Source organism: Calonectris borealis, chromosome 11 (genome assembly GCF_964195595.1).
Source record: "Calonectris borealis chromosome 11, bCalBor7.hap1.2, whole genome shotgun sequence".
Taxonomy (NCBI): Eukaryota; Metazoa; Chordata; class Aves; order Procellariiformes; family Procellariidae; genus Calonectris; species Calonectris borealis.
The window spans coordinates 9,446,452-9,463,623 of record NC_134322.1 but is presented as its reverse complement, the minus strand read 5'-3'; the positions used below and the strand labels follow the sequence as shown (position 1 = coordinate 9,463,623).

The 17,172-nt window shown below is 45.7% G+C and overlaps 1 protein-coding gene across 1 annotated transcript; it reads right to left on the bottom strand.

Moving 5' to 3' along the window:
• Nucleotides 1–672: 672 nt before the first annotated feature.
• Nucleotides 673–12,431, bottom strand: MINAR1 (membrane integral NOTCH2 associated receptor 1). Its single transcript, XM_075159508.1, has 3 exons — nucleotides 10,088–12,431; nucleotides 8,340–8,594; nucleotides 673–4,182 (listed from the first exon to the last, which is right to left on the bottom strand). Exons 1-3 carry the CDS (start codon nucleotides 12,383–12,385, stop codon nucleotides 3,985–3,987), a joined length of 2,751 nt encoding a protein of 916 aa, XP_075015609.1. The 5' UTR covers nucleotides 12,386–12,431; the 3' UTR covers nucleotides 673–3,984.
• Nucleotides 12,432–17,172: the final 4,741 nt, after the last annotated feature.

Below are 17,172 nucleotides of genomic sequence, written 5' to 3'. Positions count from 1 at the left end.
TGAAATATTATGATTAGTGTCAAGAGCTAATCTCCCAGAAGCCCAGACAATGTGATGCAAAGGAGCTTTTAAAAAAACCCCAACGAACTCATTTTTCATTATCTTCTGCCATCTTATTATTTCACAAGTGAGAAATCCATTAGCAATTCTGCCAAGAACTAGATAGGCTGCTTAGTTATCTAACACTGAGACACTCGCATCCCATGGCTATCTTGATGTCCCTGGAAAAAAAAAAAGAGGAAAAGCAATGGAGTAATAAATTATTATAACTGTTCCATTAAAACTTAGGACGCTGTAATTTTCAAGTTTATTTGGTATTATATTTAAATGAACCAAAAGGCAACATTGTACAGTAACTTTATAAAATAAAATTATTACATAGTACATTAACCAAAGCCCCATTAAAAAAAAAAAAACCTAAAAAGTCATTTGGGGACAGATCCTGCTCTTGCTCTTCTGCACACATGATTTATTGAGCTCATTTCAAGCAGCACTCTTGTTTTAGGAAAAGCAAATGGGATTTGCCCCCAAAATGGAGTATCTTTTTTATAATTCTTGCAGTTTCATTTTATCATGTGTAATATATCAAGTTTATAAGGCATAAATACGAAAAACAGTTCAATATGCTCATCATTATTTTAATTAAGTAATACAATCTAGGACACTTTTTTCAATTACACCAAGGATTACAATGTACCTATAGCTTTAATTTGTTTATTTTTTTTTTATACAAAAGTCTATCATATAGTATACAGTATATTCTAGTTGGTAACTGGTTCACAAGGTTGATCACAATATTCTTGCAGGTTAATATTGTCAGGATTTCACCTAGCTTGTATACTCTGTGCAGAGCCACAGGGTCCCTCCTTCCCAGGCTGCTCTCCTCTGGCGGCAGCATCCCACCGCTCCATCTCCTTACCTATTTTAAGCAAAGAGCTCTGTGCCAGATGTAAAACCCGCTGGGAACGGCTAGGGATGCGCATCCCAGCGGTGCCGAGGAGCCGCTGGAGGCAGCCGGGGAGCGGAGGAGAGGGCGAGGCAGCGGCTCCCGGAGGTATTCCCAGAGGTATTTGCGGAGCGGGGAGGCAGGGAACTGGGCTCTGCTTTCCCCGCTCCCCTCGAGCTCCCCACACCGTGGAGATGCTCCCAGAGGTTGCGGGAGCCGAATCAAGCCCTGAGAGGGAGATCCGTGACAAACCACGGTCTGGTGTGTAGGGAAACCGCTGCCCCGATGGAGACGGGTGCCACTGACTGCTTGTGCAAAGTAAGGATGGGCAAAAGCACCTCGATAAATTAGGAGCGGCATGGATGGTTGGGATGCTGAGTGTTTGGGTTGGGCCAGCTCCACGTCACCCACAGCTCCATAACCTGCCAAATCCTTCCCAGGATTTTGGGCACCTCTAATGCAAAGACTCATTGAGTCTTGCACAGACAAAAAAAAAGAATCCCTGCACCAACACAACAGGGATCCTCACATCTCCTCTAGTGCATCAGCCCCAGCACAGCCCCAGCCCGCCCCTGTGATCAGCAACATCTCCCGCACCCTCCTCGCATCTCCAGCGAGATATTTTCTAAAATCAAATTACTAAGATGCAACGGAGGAAGCGCTGCTGATTTCGGGTTGGGGGCAGCAGGGCCAGCACTCGTGCTAGCAGAGGGGGGTTGGCGAGGGCGGGGGGTCTGCCCGGTGTCCGTCCCACACTCATCCTGCTGCTCCGAGGGACTTGTCACTGCCGGCGCGGGCAGACGGGGGCTGACACTGGGCCACGCTGCTCCTTCCGACAGCGCCTCGTGCTTGCTATTGCCGGGCCAAGGAGGGGTGTAAAAGGGCTTTCAGACATTACCTGGAACCAGGAATAGATTTTTTTACATATACAATCAACTTAAATTGTGCATAAGGTAAACTGCAGAGCAATGCTCTCCGGAGCTTATTCACATGTCTAATATTAGATATCTTGCTGGCGGCTCCGAATTGTCCCTGGAGGGTTCTCTACGTACGGATCCTGAGCTCCTAAACTCAGGTGCTCTGAATCATACCATAACCGAAGGCAGCCTAAAATAGACAGTGTGAATTGCTCCCTCCCTGCTGTGGCTCCATCCTGCAGCATCTGGGAGGAAAGAGAAATAATCTTGGTATTAGGAATGGGTCAAAGCTACAGAATTTGGGTCAGGATTCAGGCCAGGCAGGCGCAGATTTTGGTCTAGGGGCTTATCCTTGTTCTGTATTTGCTGATGAGACACCCAACCCTGTGCTTACACTTGTTTTTCTGATACATCAACTGTCCCAGGGATCACCTACCCCTAAATAAAACACAGCACATGAGCAGCGCATAAACAGCTCTCCAGCTGCAGGAAAGGACTGACACACATCTAAAGTCACAACAAAGCCTTCGCCTCCCACACACCCTTTCCTCACTACTTTTTTTAAACCAGCCAGAAACAAACAGCGAGTGCGGCACATCCCAGAGAGCCGGAGGAACGAGCATCCGCTGCTTTCCTAGTGCTGTGTCATCGTGTAGGGGGCTGCTTCTGAAGAAACCAAACTACCCTACATAAAGAGCATTCACTAAAAGAATCTCCCTTCCCTTAGAGGACCAGCAAGATCACATTGTTTCCGAAAAATACTTTTTTTTTTTTTCATATATACTTGACAGAAGAGTAATACTGTCTGGGTATTTGCTTTCACTAACCATGGCAGGTAATTTCTGTCATAGCGTGAGAATTCCTTTGAACCTGCTATTTGCATTTGGGATAAAGTATCAAATGGACATTTCCCATGGGATACAGACTGCTTGCTGTCAGGTAGAGTCAACCATCATCCTTAAGTACATTAGCAAGAGGGAAGCAAAAGATCTCCCCATGCTGAATGCATTGCATTAACAGCAAGTTTCCACTAGTGCTGAAAAACTGTGCCCTTAATATAAGTGCTCAGTAACCACCAGCCCTGCTGTTTGAGGAGCACTCTGAACTGTATAGAAGGCTTGCGGGAAAAGAACCTCCATTAGTACCCATTATGCTGTGATATATGTTATGGGCTTAAAATAGCAAAATTAAACAGTTCCATTTAATCTACAGTCTAAAAAAAGGCACAAAGACTTTGTGAAAAAAATTATAACTGTTCAGATTACATTTCCAAGAACTTTAACAGAGTGTTGCTCTGATTCGCCAGCTTTGCTTGCTGGCAGGAGTGAAATTGAGACAATTTCACTGTCTGCGGCGGTAAAGAACACCCTTTTGGCAAGGCAAGTTTGCCAGCTCTATGCAAATGTTATTCAACAGAAGCAACTAAAACCTCCTGTGATTGCTTTAAAACATAATCTTTTTGGTCTGCAGCACATTGCACTTATCTAAGTACTCAGTGATGAGAGAGTGGGTCTTAGGGCAAGACCAAATACAAAAAGCCCTTTTTAATCTGAACATAGGAATGAACTCTGTTCATGGCTACACAGTCTGCTTTCAATCAAATGATCATGAAATACATAAATACTATAAAATAAATACAATACATTCAGAGTTTTCTACATTGTAGAGAGCTTTAAGACTTTCCTAGCTCCCCGATGTAATGCATATAGAACATTCCCCTCCATACAGTGCTACCTCCATGTACCCATACCTCCGTTAAATGCAACATAGCTCAGACAACCTTCCTCTTTTGCCTGGATTCTCATCAGTCTCTGATTCTGTAAAACATTATATTGTTTCTTTAGGAAAAAAAAATATTGCACTTTTAAAAATGCATAAAAATTGAACCGAGTTCCCATTAACTCCGCCACACAGTCTGTTATTTAAAATAATACTTTTCAAAAAAAACATGTTTCTCCAGTTGTTTTGTGTTTTGCCTACGTTTACAGCATTCTCCATCAGGATATCCTCAGAATATTCTTCCTTAGCAAATCCCTTACAGTTTTGCCATCAGACATTTGAAACACAGCGTGAGCTATCCGAGATACACGCGGCTGGGAGTCACGGGTCTTGTCCGCAGGTTCAGGATTTCATTGTACAAATGGGAACTACAATGACCAGAATAACCGTACAAGCTGCCGCTGCTATCAGGGCAGCTATCTTGCAAACCTTTGCTCTTCTGAACTCGGCTTCCTTGCGTTTTAATAAGGAATCATAGCCAGGAGTATAAATGTCTTCCATCCAGTATTCTAAGTTGTTTGGGTTTAAAGATTCTTGAGTCTAAAAATTAAAAGGAAACAGTGGTTAATTGCCTGGGATCTGTCATTAATAAAATAAATAAATAAAGCAGATGTGCCTGAAGGCCTCCCAACTGCATCTGGGTCTGCTGTCGGGATAAAGTGGGTTATTGCCGCTTCTCACATTCCTTCAACTCCCGGTCCCAGTTCCACAAGGCTTACGAAAGTGGCAACAAAATACTGCAAAAAATAAACTCCTGCAACAATATAATTCTGCTGCGAAATCCCTCACGTACCTCTGATTTGCCAGAAACTTCGTCATCTTGGATGGCATTTAAATAAAATCTCTTTAATCTGCTAGACAGCAGAGATGTCAGCAACTACCGGTCTGTTACATCTTTTTAAATTATTAAAGCCCAGCTGATGGGAAGCGTTCTTAATATACACTCCTCAGGCACTACATTTTATAAAGCTAACCCTAATTTTGCTACCATAACTTGCTTGCAGGGCGTGATTGCCCAGCCTCTCCTGGCACCCAGTCCCGCTGGGTGGGCAATTTGCAGACCCCCCCCCCGAACGGCAACGCCTGGGGCCACCAGCCCTTCGTTTCGGCGTGGAATGCACAACCGCAGGCAGCAGGTGCTGAACACCCCACAGAGCGGGGCTGCAAGTGGGTTTCCATGAAATCACCCAGGACGGAGTGGTCCTCAGCTTCGAGCTCTCCTTCCAGCACCATCTTCTGAAAATCCCCTGGATGCATGATGCTGTCTCAGTTTCAGGGGCAGGAGGAGAAGGGGAACTGGACACCTGGCATAGGATTTGGTACCACACATTACGCTGGACCATCTCCACAGATGAGACCATTTAACCCCAACGGCACAATCTGTATTTCCACAGGAGGCAATACCCTGCTCATTGCCAATGTCTGAGTCTCTCTGGGTTGGAGGTGATTTTAAGAGTATGCTTAAGAAATTAAAGACTTTGCCCTCCCATTCCACACAGGTAACAACCAAAAAAAAAAAAAAAAAAAAAAAAAAGAAGGTGGTGAAGGAAATCTGAATTGGTAAGAAAATTAAAGGCATCCTGGGGAACTTTGTCAGTGTCTCCATCTGAACGTTGGTGGTGTTTTTTTTTTTTTATCTTTTCGTTTTTTCTTCCTTAGAATTTGAGCTCTTCAAGCTTTGCATTTCCACCTTGCCTGTTTTTTTCCCTTCATCCTTTCTGTTAGGGAAAATGGGGGAAACCCAAACACTAGGCATTATATTGCACTTACCAGCAGAAAGGAATAAAGCAGAAAGAACATTCTGAAAAATGACAGCTCTTTTCCTCAAAGCCGTCTCCTGTGTCTGGGGCCCCAAAAGGCCATTTCTTTAAAAAAGTGAAAAAGATTCCACATAAAAATGTTCCAGTGAGAATACCCTAACACACACCATTTCTGTGCTCGTAACGGACCTGATCCACAGCTCATTGGACTCCGCACAAAGAAACTCCAGCTGACTGGAGAGGGATTTGGGTAAGCCTTTAATTGGCTAATTCAGATTTTGTGGCCACGAGCTACTGGCTGAAACCTTGCTTTGCCTGAAAGCAGCGTTTGCTTTATGCACAGAACTACTACAAGAAGTGATTTTATAGCTACCCCAGAAATAAACAATTAAAATTGAGCAACGGTTTTATGATCGTTTAATGGAGATGTCTATGATAGCACTAGTATGCTGAAACAGAGGCCATCAGCCGAGTCTGAGATTGTAGCATTCGGGCTCTGAATGACCTATTCCAGCCTTCCGAAAAAAATCAGCAACCTCATCTCTAAAGGTGTCAGAAAATGGCCTGACTATGTTTCGTCCCAGCAGATCATCACACAGAGCAAAGCAATGAGATCTCACACAGACTCCACACCTGGGACAAACTTTGGCCTGACTAGTTTTGCAATTTCTTTTTTAAAGGAAAGCCCAGCAGACTTGTCAAGTGTCAGGAGAAATTTTAAATAAACAAAGGTAGAAAAACCCCAAAGATAGCCATGCTATGCTTCAAGGAAATCACAGTTTTGGACCTCTCTGCCTTGGTATTGACCTTCTAACTACTTCAGAAGGAAGATGCATTATTAAAAAGGCCCATTACTGTTAATCAGCTTCCTTTCCCATTCCATTGCTAGACGTAGGAATGTTCATTAAAGCATAATGTATTTACTTTCAGTTCTAATAAACTTAATCACTGGGAAAAAAACCCACTCATCAGTCTGTGTCTATTTTTCAAGTTTGTCAGTAAGCTCTATTATAAAGTCTAGACACGGGCTTTGCGGAGTAGATGCAATTCTGACAGTCCTTTTGGAGGGAGAGAATCAAACCAGTAAAGTTTTATCACCTTTATCCTAAAGATAAATGATGGCAATAAGCCGATTTCTCTGGTTTGCTCACAGTCACGCAGAGCTGCTTACAGGGAACGAAACGGCCCTACGAGGAGCAGATGGAGAACACTTCTCCCAGGGGAGCCTTGCTTCCAAATATCACCTCCCTTATTGCCTCCACGCAGCAGGTAAGGGATGCTTTGCCTGCTGCAGAGGAACTTCTTTCAGCCCATCCCTACTCTAGCATACAGTCTGCAATGCCAGGGTTAGGAATTTAGTAAACGCTCTAATGCTTTTTAAGTCCCAAAACGCAGCAGGCAGCTGAGGCAAGATGCATCCTGGTCCCTGTGCTACCTGGTTTCTCTCGAAGCGCACTTTAGCCACAGCAAGGAGCAGGGGCTGGTGAGGACAGGGAAGTTTGCATGAGCCAAGCCAGGAGATGAATTTGTTGCGCACAAATTCCTGCACAAGCATTCACGGGAGTTGCACCACAGCACTGTGTGGGTGATGGTTTTAATTGCAAACCAGCTAATGCAGGGTCCTGAGTCACGGCAGCTCTCCTTCAGCTATCCAAGTCTTTCTCACAGTATCCTGATGCTCTCCTAGGGCTTAGGCTGATGGGTTTGGAGCTGGGTTAGGTACCTCAGCACTGAGCCATCGAGAGCCACAAGTCTCAGGCTCTTGCATGCCACCTTCCCTGGCAGACAAGCGCTGGAGACAAGCAGACTCCCTGCTTGAGTACGGCTGCACCGCACAGACCATTGATCACAGAGCCGAGTTAGCGTGGCGCTGTCGGTGTACCCCAACTGCTGCCAAGCCTGTAGCTACCTCATGTCTGCTCTGGGACATGCAAGGAGCCCAAAATGCCTGAGGTCAGCACCATTCCCCCCGCTGGCTCTGCATGCTGCTGTATAAATGCACCTAAACGATAGACAGTGATCTGCGCATCAGTATGGATTTCATTCTGTGACGCACTTTGTGTTTCATGACCAAATACGGCAACATTTGTTCGGTCTTTACACATTTTGGATGGCACTCTTCATGCTTCCTCTTTAAACCTGTGCTCAGATATCTTCCTTCCTAGAAGATGTCTTGTGTTTATCAGGCTAGCCAGGGCATCCAACACGGGCACTTGGTCCTGGGTCTGGGCAGCCCGTTATATATCAGGATTGTGATTTCAAATACACCACAGTTTGGGAAAATTTAAATCCAAAATTTGGATTTGTCTCCCAGTAACTTGCTCTGCTCTGCTTCTTGCAGAAGAGCCCGCACACTGCCAAACTGAACTAAAATGCAAACAAGACAGACCGTTAGCTGATCGGCTCTTCACGACTCTGGTTTCCAACAGCCATTTCAAAGCTGCAACGGTGATGCGTTTCAAAAACAGTCGTGGTATTGAGTGTCTTCTACAAATATTTTATGTCTCATGTTCCTACCAAAATGGAAGAAGCCCTAGCACTTAAATTCTCTGCGAACCATTCAGACAGAACCAGGATAGAAGAAAAAGCAGCAATGCCAGCTTCTGCACCACTCTGCCTTGCTGCAGTTAGGGACCGGTTCGTCTCTGCACCCCTTTACCCCTAAACTCTGCTTTAGAGCTACTAACACCATGATGGCTTAGCAGACATCTCTCCATTGCAGAATAAGCTGCGAGCACCAACCTGTCAAGGATCACCATTCAGCAATCAAACATCCACATTTTACTTTGCCCCTTGCCAGGATGGATAGGGATCAGCAAGATTAGAGGCTCAACACTGCATAGCTCCTTCCTGAGCTATCCAAATCCCTTCTTAAATGCATATTCTGGCAACATCCATTCGCAATCAAGCCATTCAAATTAAACGAACGGGACTCACTTGTAGATCCAACGCTGCAATCTTGCCTTTATCCCCCGAATTCCTCGTGTATTCCTCTATGGTCCATGACGGCTGGCCGCGTTTCACTTCAGCCAGCTCTGTCAACCTCATGTCTGTGTAGAGCGGGTTGCTTTTCATGTGTGACTTGAGTGATGCAGGGTAGGGATGAGGACTAAAGACTTGTTCAATCAAGAAAGCTTCTTTTGGTTGTTTAGAGAGTCTATGTGGCTGTGGGATTTCGTATTGCCTGTCTGCCTGCAATAGGGTTCAAAAGAATTTGAGAGAAGAAACAAGACTATGAGGGGGTTAAACACAAAGGACAGAGATATTCCTTTCAGACTCACCATATGATATTGCTTAAGCCACGGTAAGAAAAGTACCAGTTAGGACAAAGGTTTTGGATGGCCTTAATCCATTTGCCCACCCTCTTCTCACAACCAGACCAAAGAGGTATTTTACAGACACAACTCCTTGTTCACCATAACATGAACACAAAGCTGATTCAACAGAGGAAATTTAGGGTTTGTACTGTTTACAGGTTATAAAACTATTCTGCAAATGGCCCTGACATCCAAAAAAGCCTAGCTGATCTGGAGAAGTTAAGAGCCCCATGTAGGCTTCCAGATTTCTGTTTCCAGATCAAATCTTAACACGAAGAAGTCTCGTGGGAAGCCCCCGGATAGCACCCCCTTGACACCGCACCATCCATAGTACCAATCCAGTGTCAGCCACGATCCACTGCAGGAGTGAGGAAGGGACTTTCAAAGCCAGCATTTCATTCTGGGCAGATCAATGCACAGAAAAACCAAGGTTTGGGCTTACTAAGGTTAACTTTCTTCCCCTTCTGCAACCTTCTAATAACCCATGGTTTATGGTTTCTTGTTCATCCAATTGCACTTATTTCCATCAAACCTCTTCCTCTCCTTTCCTTTCTCAACTCTTCTCTGCCCTCATTCCCCCCCCGCATGCCCATCATGTGGTCCTGATTGACAAAAGGGCTGAAGGACCCCCAACCCTCTCCACTGCCCATGAAACAGAAACAACCACCCACCATGCACAGTTTCAACTGAGCAGCACCCAGAGCCCAGCGCAAGGATGGCCACAATAGTTGTGCAACCTGTGAAGATGGCAGCGGGCAGCTCTTGGGAGGGATGGGCAGAGTTTTTCTGAGTGACCAAAACAAGACCACAGCTATGCTGCCTTTCCTCAATGGGAGGTTTAAGACTCACGTAAATGACCGTGAAAGCCAGATATAGAGAACATAACTACAGTTTGCATCTCACAGTACACGTACAAGGATTCTTTTCCTGAGGGATTTGAATCCATGAATCTATTTAGTTGTCTTTTAAATATGCACGTACTTCTCTGATAAAAGCTGCCACAATGCACCTTCAAAATATCCCTTCTAAAACAACCACTAAAGAGCTTCAATTTTCCTCAGGCCCTTTTCACCAAGTTAATTACGCAGCTTCCTTATATCGCCACTGATGATGAAGAATACTATCATCTTCTGAAGATCCCACCCACGTTACCCCCCCTCCCTTTTCAAAAAAGCAAAGTGCTTCTAAGGAACAACTTGACCATATTGCAGCTGCCAAGCAAGAACGTATAGGTACAAAATCACTCAATTATGACAACAATAAAGACAGGCATAATATGGCAGGGCAAAGTATTGTCATAGCCTGAGGAAGACATTCATAACTACATTATTTTTAAGTGTTTATTGTGCGAGTTAAAGTTGAAATTACCTCTTTAGATTTCCTGTGCCAGTCCTTATTTTCTCCTCCATCTCTCTCTTTCATCTCCTCTTCTGTAATGCCAACTTGGTTGGTGTAAGTAATAGCTCTCCAGTCTCGGGGAGAGTTTGAAATACTTGCTATTTTGGATTCAGTTGCACTATTTTCCTCTGTTAACGATCTTGATGACCTCCTAGTAAACAAACTTTTTTTTAAGGCTTTTACTCGAAGACTCTCGCTATTACTTCCACTAGCATCTGAACAGCACCATTCTGGATTATTCTCTAGTTTGCCTCCATGAGGAGTATTGTGGCACTGAAATATCTGCGGGGAATTGCTCTCATCTGATGCGGCCTCGCTTGTCAAAGAATTGAGATCTATTTGTACGCTGACCTTCTCTGGCTGCTGAATTTTTTGATCCAACTTGCTCAATTTTCCCAGGACTTGGGAGATTTCTTCTCGGACCCCTGAGAGAGATTCCAGTTTCTTCTCTATTTCGCCAATCCTCAAAACTAATTTGCAGACGCTTGTTTTCAGTTCATCATCTGTGTTACTGATGTCTGTCCGGACCACTTTATCCAATTTGTTACAGGCACTCCCGTTGGAGATTTTAGTCAAATTGTGCTCAGGTGAGCTCTCGCAGTCAGATTTATGCACCTGAGACAAGGAACCGGTGCTGTTGTAGCAGGAAGACTGCATCACTCCCGTCGACCCGCTGATACTCATGTCATCCAAAAACCGGAAAATGTCACTGATGTCATCGCTCACGATTTCAGAGTCGTCATCCGACTGCTTAAGGGAGTGCCGCTCTCCGTACTTGGCTTGGCCCGCCGCACACAAATCCTTGCATTTCTTGTGGTCCAGAACTTGCTGCTCCGTTTGCGTCCCAACACTTGTGGTCCTGTCAATGCTTAAGATCTGAACAGAAGTACAATTAATGCTTTTATCCTTAAACTTTTTGACTGGCTCGTGTTTCTCCACATCTAGAATGGAAGGAATTTCCTTGGGTTTATGCCCGTTTGATTTCACAGCGTAGTTTGCCTGCATAATTGGTTGCTGATCCTTCGCGTTTAGGTAGGACTGATGCCTGTCAGCTGAAGGAAAGTTTGGAGATGGGTTGTTGGAACTCTGGTATCGCGGCTTCTCTTCAGACTGCTTCCTATTAAAAAAGGATCGTTCAAAGTCAGGTACCTCCTCAGTATTTAAACTCCAGCTTTTAGCTGGCCAGGCAGTTTGCTTGGTTGGCTTTCCAGTCCACTTTTTGGTGTCCTGGGGCCCGAGGATAGTAGTTGGGCCAAAATACGTTGAAGCTTGAAGATCATCTAAACTTTCATGCTTCGCTCGTCTTTTGTCTGGTATAGGAGAATAAACTGGATTCAGGTACTGGCTGCTGTATGGCATTTCAAAGCTGTGGTTGAAGAAAGCCTGCTTAGAGCTTTCTTTCCTGTTCTGAGGCTCTCTGTGTCCGTTTTCTGGCTTTTTGTTGGACGGTATTAAGTTGGGAGATATTGTAATCAGATTATGAAAATCTTCTTTGAATATATTTCTTTTCTGGACACACGACTGCATCACAAACGGCTCGTCATTTGAAATGAAGGTTTCTTTTATGCCTGCACTTATAGGCAAGGAGTCCTGGTCTGAAATAGATTCATTTTCAATGTTCATGGGGAAGTACGTACTCTGCATCTCGCACGCTGGAGATGTGGCGATGGAGTAGGACGCCAGCGCCTGCAGCCTGTCCAGAGAGGCAGCCCGGCCCTTCATCTCCTTATTAACGCCGAGTAAGAAATTGGGTTCTGACGAGGGAACAAACTGTTGACAGTCTTTGCAGTCCATCTTTCTGCATTTTGAAGACCTTCTGACCGGAAAGCCCCGGTTAAACTCCTGGTCGTTCAGCTCGCAGTTGGGCACGCAGTCTGCCATATTGCAGATTTCTGTGTCAGACCTACAGGACTCGAAGGACTCTTTCTTCTTCACTTTCTGCCTTGCAACTGGAAGTTTCTCCTTGGCCACTCCCCCGTTCATTTGTATGAGGTTGAATATTGTTACTATATCTGCTGCAACCATTATTTTCTTTGATTGCTGATTGTTTACAGTGCATCTCATTTTGTCTTTGAACAAAGTCGCTGGGAAATTAGGATCCAGGCAAGCGGTGTAAAACAGCACGCTTCTGAGCTTGGCCAACTGGGATAAATCAAACCTCGCACACAGGGACTTGCAGAGGTCCTGGTAAGAAACGGTATTCTGCTTCGTGTCCAGCTCCTCCAAGATCTTCACCAGGAAGAGCGAGGATTCTTGGTTGGACTCCATGGCTGAAGCGTATTTTGCTGTTTAGCCTGGAAACTGTGTTCCACTTCTACAGCAACACACAACAGCAAACAAAAAAGATTAAAAGTCACCCACAGATAATATTCAGGACCTTGTAATTCAGCCACAGATGGGACCTGACTCCCTAGCCGTGCAGTCGAGGGCTTGCTTGTATGACCCATCCTCATGTTTCTGAACTCCAGGCTGTAATCCTAGCATCGATGAAATCAATACTTAAATGGAATCAGGGTTTCATCCAAGGAGGCTCACTCATGTCAGTGTCTACTAAAGCGAGCAAGCGAATAAACAGCAGAAGCTCTGAAGGGGCTGAGCTAATGGCAGATATACAATCACAGCCTGCTTGCTACGGGGCTTTCACAGAATTTCTTACCAACTTGTGAGAGGCTGAAAGGGCAGACACGTCACATTGTTTGGCAATAATTCTAGCCCTAGCCTAACCAGAGATGATCTACTGCACCACGACAGCCCCAGCTGTTTTCATATCTGACTGAAAACAGCTCTCAGGAAGATTTTCTGAGAACAAACTTCTGACATGTTTTTAGAAGTTATCTGAGCACATAATTATCATCTTGCTTATTTTAAAACATTATTTTCTCCTCTACTCTGATTTATTTCCTCTGGACACTTTTTCCAGAAATACCTTTTCCTAAGCTTATGATTCAGGAATGGAAAAGCTGCCTGGTCCCACGCGAAAAATCTGTGTGAGCCCCGTTTCAGCTCTAAAGAGCAAAATTTAGAAAAGAGCAGAAAGAGTTAAACAAAAAAACATCCCACTGAGTCTTGAAACCAATCCAGCAGATGCTAAAGGGCTGGCTGCCAATCAGGGTGGATTTGAAGACTGAGAAATACCAAGGACAGAGAACATCCTCTTCAGTGATGTGCTCCCAGAGAAACCCGGGGAGTGCAGCTCCATTCACCAGCCCGAAATGATAGGGCAGAGGTGGAGAGCAAAGGCTGCACATTTATGTGGATAACAAGAATAGCTCCAACAAGCACAGCTAACGCTAGCAAACATCCTGGGAAGGATATAAACCCCTGCGCTTTCAGAGGTGAAACCAACCTCTAGCTATTACGGATTAGGAAAGGATGTTGATGGGGGGCAGATTATTTTTCATCTGCCTACTGTGAATATCCTTGTCAGTGTCTCTGCTGTTGGCTACTAGGAGAGACAGAGCACGGGATGATGCAGGCTGCCAATTCCTATGTTTGGTTACTTTGTCTTTGTTATTCTTACTGATAGGAATGACAAAAATATTTTCCCTTCCCCAAAAAGGTATGGTATCTTCCCCATTCACTCTCATCCCTGGAACTAGTCTCTCCATCTCCATCAAGTGCAGAATATCCACCCAAATGGCAAAGCACAAAAGTCAGGCTTGCAAGGTTTCTTATTACTCATTTAAAAAGTCACCTCCCAGCCAAAAACCTCAGGACTCCTGAGCACCACTCCAGGAATCCTGCTCCCTCTCTTGCCCTGACATTACACACCGGCGATCGCTATCAGTGTCAGAAGCCAGCGTACATCAGCTTTCATAGCAAACGCCACAGTAGCATCTTCCAGAGAGAAAAAAAGAAAACCACCAGGTTGCCCATAAGAATATGAAACAAGTCTCCATACGGACTTGGCTGTTTATTTAAGTAGCATCTTTCTACTGCGTACGATCAGAAGTTGAGCAGCAGCAACGTGAATGTATTGCTGTGATTGTAAACACTACTCTCAGAAACCAATGGCTACAGGGATTTTCCAACACCTCCGCTGCATGCAGGTTTGCTTTTAAAGTTCCTGTATTATGGATAGCAGCACAACTCTTCTGCTAACTGACAAAAGAGCAAAAATGTTATATTGGTCAGTGCTCGGCTCCAGAAAGTAATGCTAAAAGCTGGAGGAGGATGCTTGTATCCCCTTTATCAACAGCGTGTGCTCGGAGGCACAGCCTTTTTAACAGCCTGCTTTTGTGTTTCTCTGACGTGTCACCACCAGACAATGAAGCTCCCAAGCTAGGTCCAAACCGTTCTACCTGCCGTCAAAGCCACCAAGCACTCCCAGAGTAAACTTCACATGTGGGGCTCGGAGGCTTTCCCAGCTGCCAGGGGACCGGCATTGCAAGTCAATTTTCTGCATGTTATAAATCTGCCATTTGGGGCAAGAGTGGAAATCTGTCTTATTGTCGCCTTCGGGCTGAATACTAGCAAAAGCAACTATCTCCTCCCATTTGTAACTTCACAGCTTCTTGCAAAACCCTCACCTGGTTATACGTTTTCACGGCCTGATATACACTCTACGCTGTCTGCACCGCCCTGCCAGCGCCCTGCTTTCTCCCCACTCACGCTCCTGCTAAAATACACAAGCAGCCAGTTAGCAATAATACATTTCTTAAAACTGCCCACCCATTTTATTCCCTACCTTTCTGTCTTTACTCTCTCATCCCAGTGAGGATATCCTCCCGGTACAGTTTCCTGAATTTTTTTGTTTTGTACCAAGCCATTCTTAGCATACCCCTCCCGTCAGGGGTTTTAACTTCAATTCAGGTTTCTAAACCTTATGGATCTACTAAAACTTAGGCACAGACTGATTTTCAAAGGTGACGAGTGCTGACAAGTTCAGTAAGTTCAGTGGAAGCTCTGCATACCCCCAAATCTCACATTGCTTTTATTTAGCACCGACAAGGAGCCTTGGTTTGGGGACTCCAATCCAGACCCCAGCAGTAAGGCAGCGGCACTGAAGCATGGACCCCAGGCAGAGGAGCTCTGCTAGACCTGGTTTAGCTCAGTCTGGGACCCTGTGCCCCCAGACCCCAGCCTGGGAGGTGGCAGTCAGCTGTAAAGCAGTGAGGGGACAGGCAGGCGACAGAGGCTTTAAGACGAGGGTGACCGGGAGAGAGCTGAGCCTGCTGAGGTGGGAATTTGGCCAATTTGTTCGCCTGAGGCTCAGCTATGGGAGGTGGGAACTGAAAAGGCAGGTTGCAAAATCAGAGGTAGGCCTTGAGGAAAAGCTAGCTAGGAGTTGGAATAATTTCCTCTTCACCCCTTGGCTGCTCACAAATAGCTTTCTGATGTGAGCGCACTTAGGTGCGAAAAGTACCTTTGGGCTTCAGCGTGGGCATGGAAATGGGGGCTCCCTTGTACCAGAGCATCAGAAACACTGCTAGTGGAGCACGTAACAGATTCAGGCTGTGAAGAACAGAATGTATTACCCCATAAGGATAATATAAAAGGGCCCTGAAAACTTGTTTGCTGGGTCAGGGATGTAAAAACCCGGTGCCAAGGTTTTTAGTGGCACATTAAGCTCCTCGTCTCTTGTCAAGCCTCCTAACAGCCTGCGACGGAGACAGGTGCCTCTTGGCAAGTCATCCCGGGAGCTGCCACATCCCAGGTGCCAAGCACTTGGCCATGCACCATCTCAGCTGTTATGTCCACGTTCATTCATTAGCTCTCAAAGCAGGATCAGAATAGACCTGGACGTGGCACATAAATGCAAAGCTCCGAAATAAGCACAGGAAGACCTTTCAGAGAGGGTACAGGGTCATGAATCAGTCAAAAGCAGCAAAGTGAATGAAAGCACCCACAGCAAGAGCAGCAGCATGGGGCCTCCTCGGATGGCCTCAATTCCACCAACGTCCTCGTGCCTTACCTTCGCTACCAGCAGCCACACGCACCCTCCAAACCACCCCCACACTGACTTCTGTCTCCAGAGATACGGAGCTAACCAGACAGAGGGACAGGTTCTAGCTTATTTATCTTCAGCAAGACAGTCTCTGACCAAAGGAGCCACTTAACATTTCATCTTTAATGATTTTGTTATATTAACACTGGGAGGGTCGCTTTGACTCAGCTTCCTAAGAGTCGACATTTGCTGCTCTAATAGCACAATTATATCCCAGCATGGACTTGTACAGCATCATATTGCACGGGTAGTCGATGGGGTCTGACTCTCCCTGCACGCAGATGAGCTCCAGGCTTACCACAAATCAATGCCTTCTTGCCCTGCACCAGGAGCAATGAACTGAGCTCTCACCTTACCATTAACCCGCTATCTCAGCCTCTGGAGAAGACCGAGAGTATTACGATTGCAACCTCCATGCCTAGGTGGTGCTTTCTGCTGCACAAAGGGAATGTACTGTTCTATTTTCTGGTGTCTTTAGGAACCAGTCTTCCATAAGACCTCTCCCCTGTGGTCCTCCAGACCAGGGGAATTTGCGTACTCTTTCATGAGCTTGCTTCCCCACAGAAAAGCCAGAACGCACGTTTCCTCCTCACCATCTCCCAAATCAGCACTGGGCAGGGGGTTCCCCTTACCTCCTCACTACCCTATAAATTCACCATCCACAGGAATTCATGAAATAAGTACTGCTGTCCAGTTGCCCTGGCCGCTTCCCCCATGGCACCTTCAGCCCAAGCCCTGCCCCAGTGCAAGGGCTAAGGGCAGCGCACATCGGGGAGATAAACCCCAGCACAAGACTCAAGAGAAAGTCCCACCACTAGACTTCCCTGAGCAGCTGCGGGGTGGCAAGATGCCTTGCGTGAGCCTGAATCGTGGCCACTGGCAGACAGACCACGTTACCTTCCTCTGATATTTCCTCCTTCATTTCCTTCCCTGTTCTTTGTGCCTCTGACATTTGCTCTCCCCATTTCCCGATATCCACAGCAGGTGCAGCTAATACACAGATGCGGTTGCTGGAGTCATCGTTTCCCTCTCCTTTTGATTTGCGTGCCAAGAGGGAAACAGCATCCTTGTTTTGCTTCTCCCCACGGTGACTAACCGCGGCCACCCT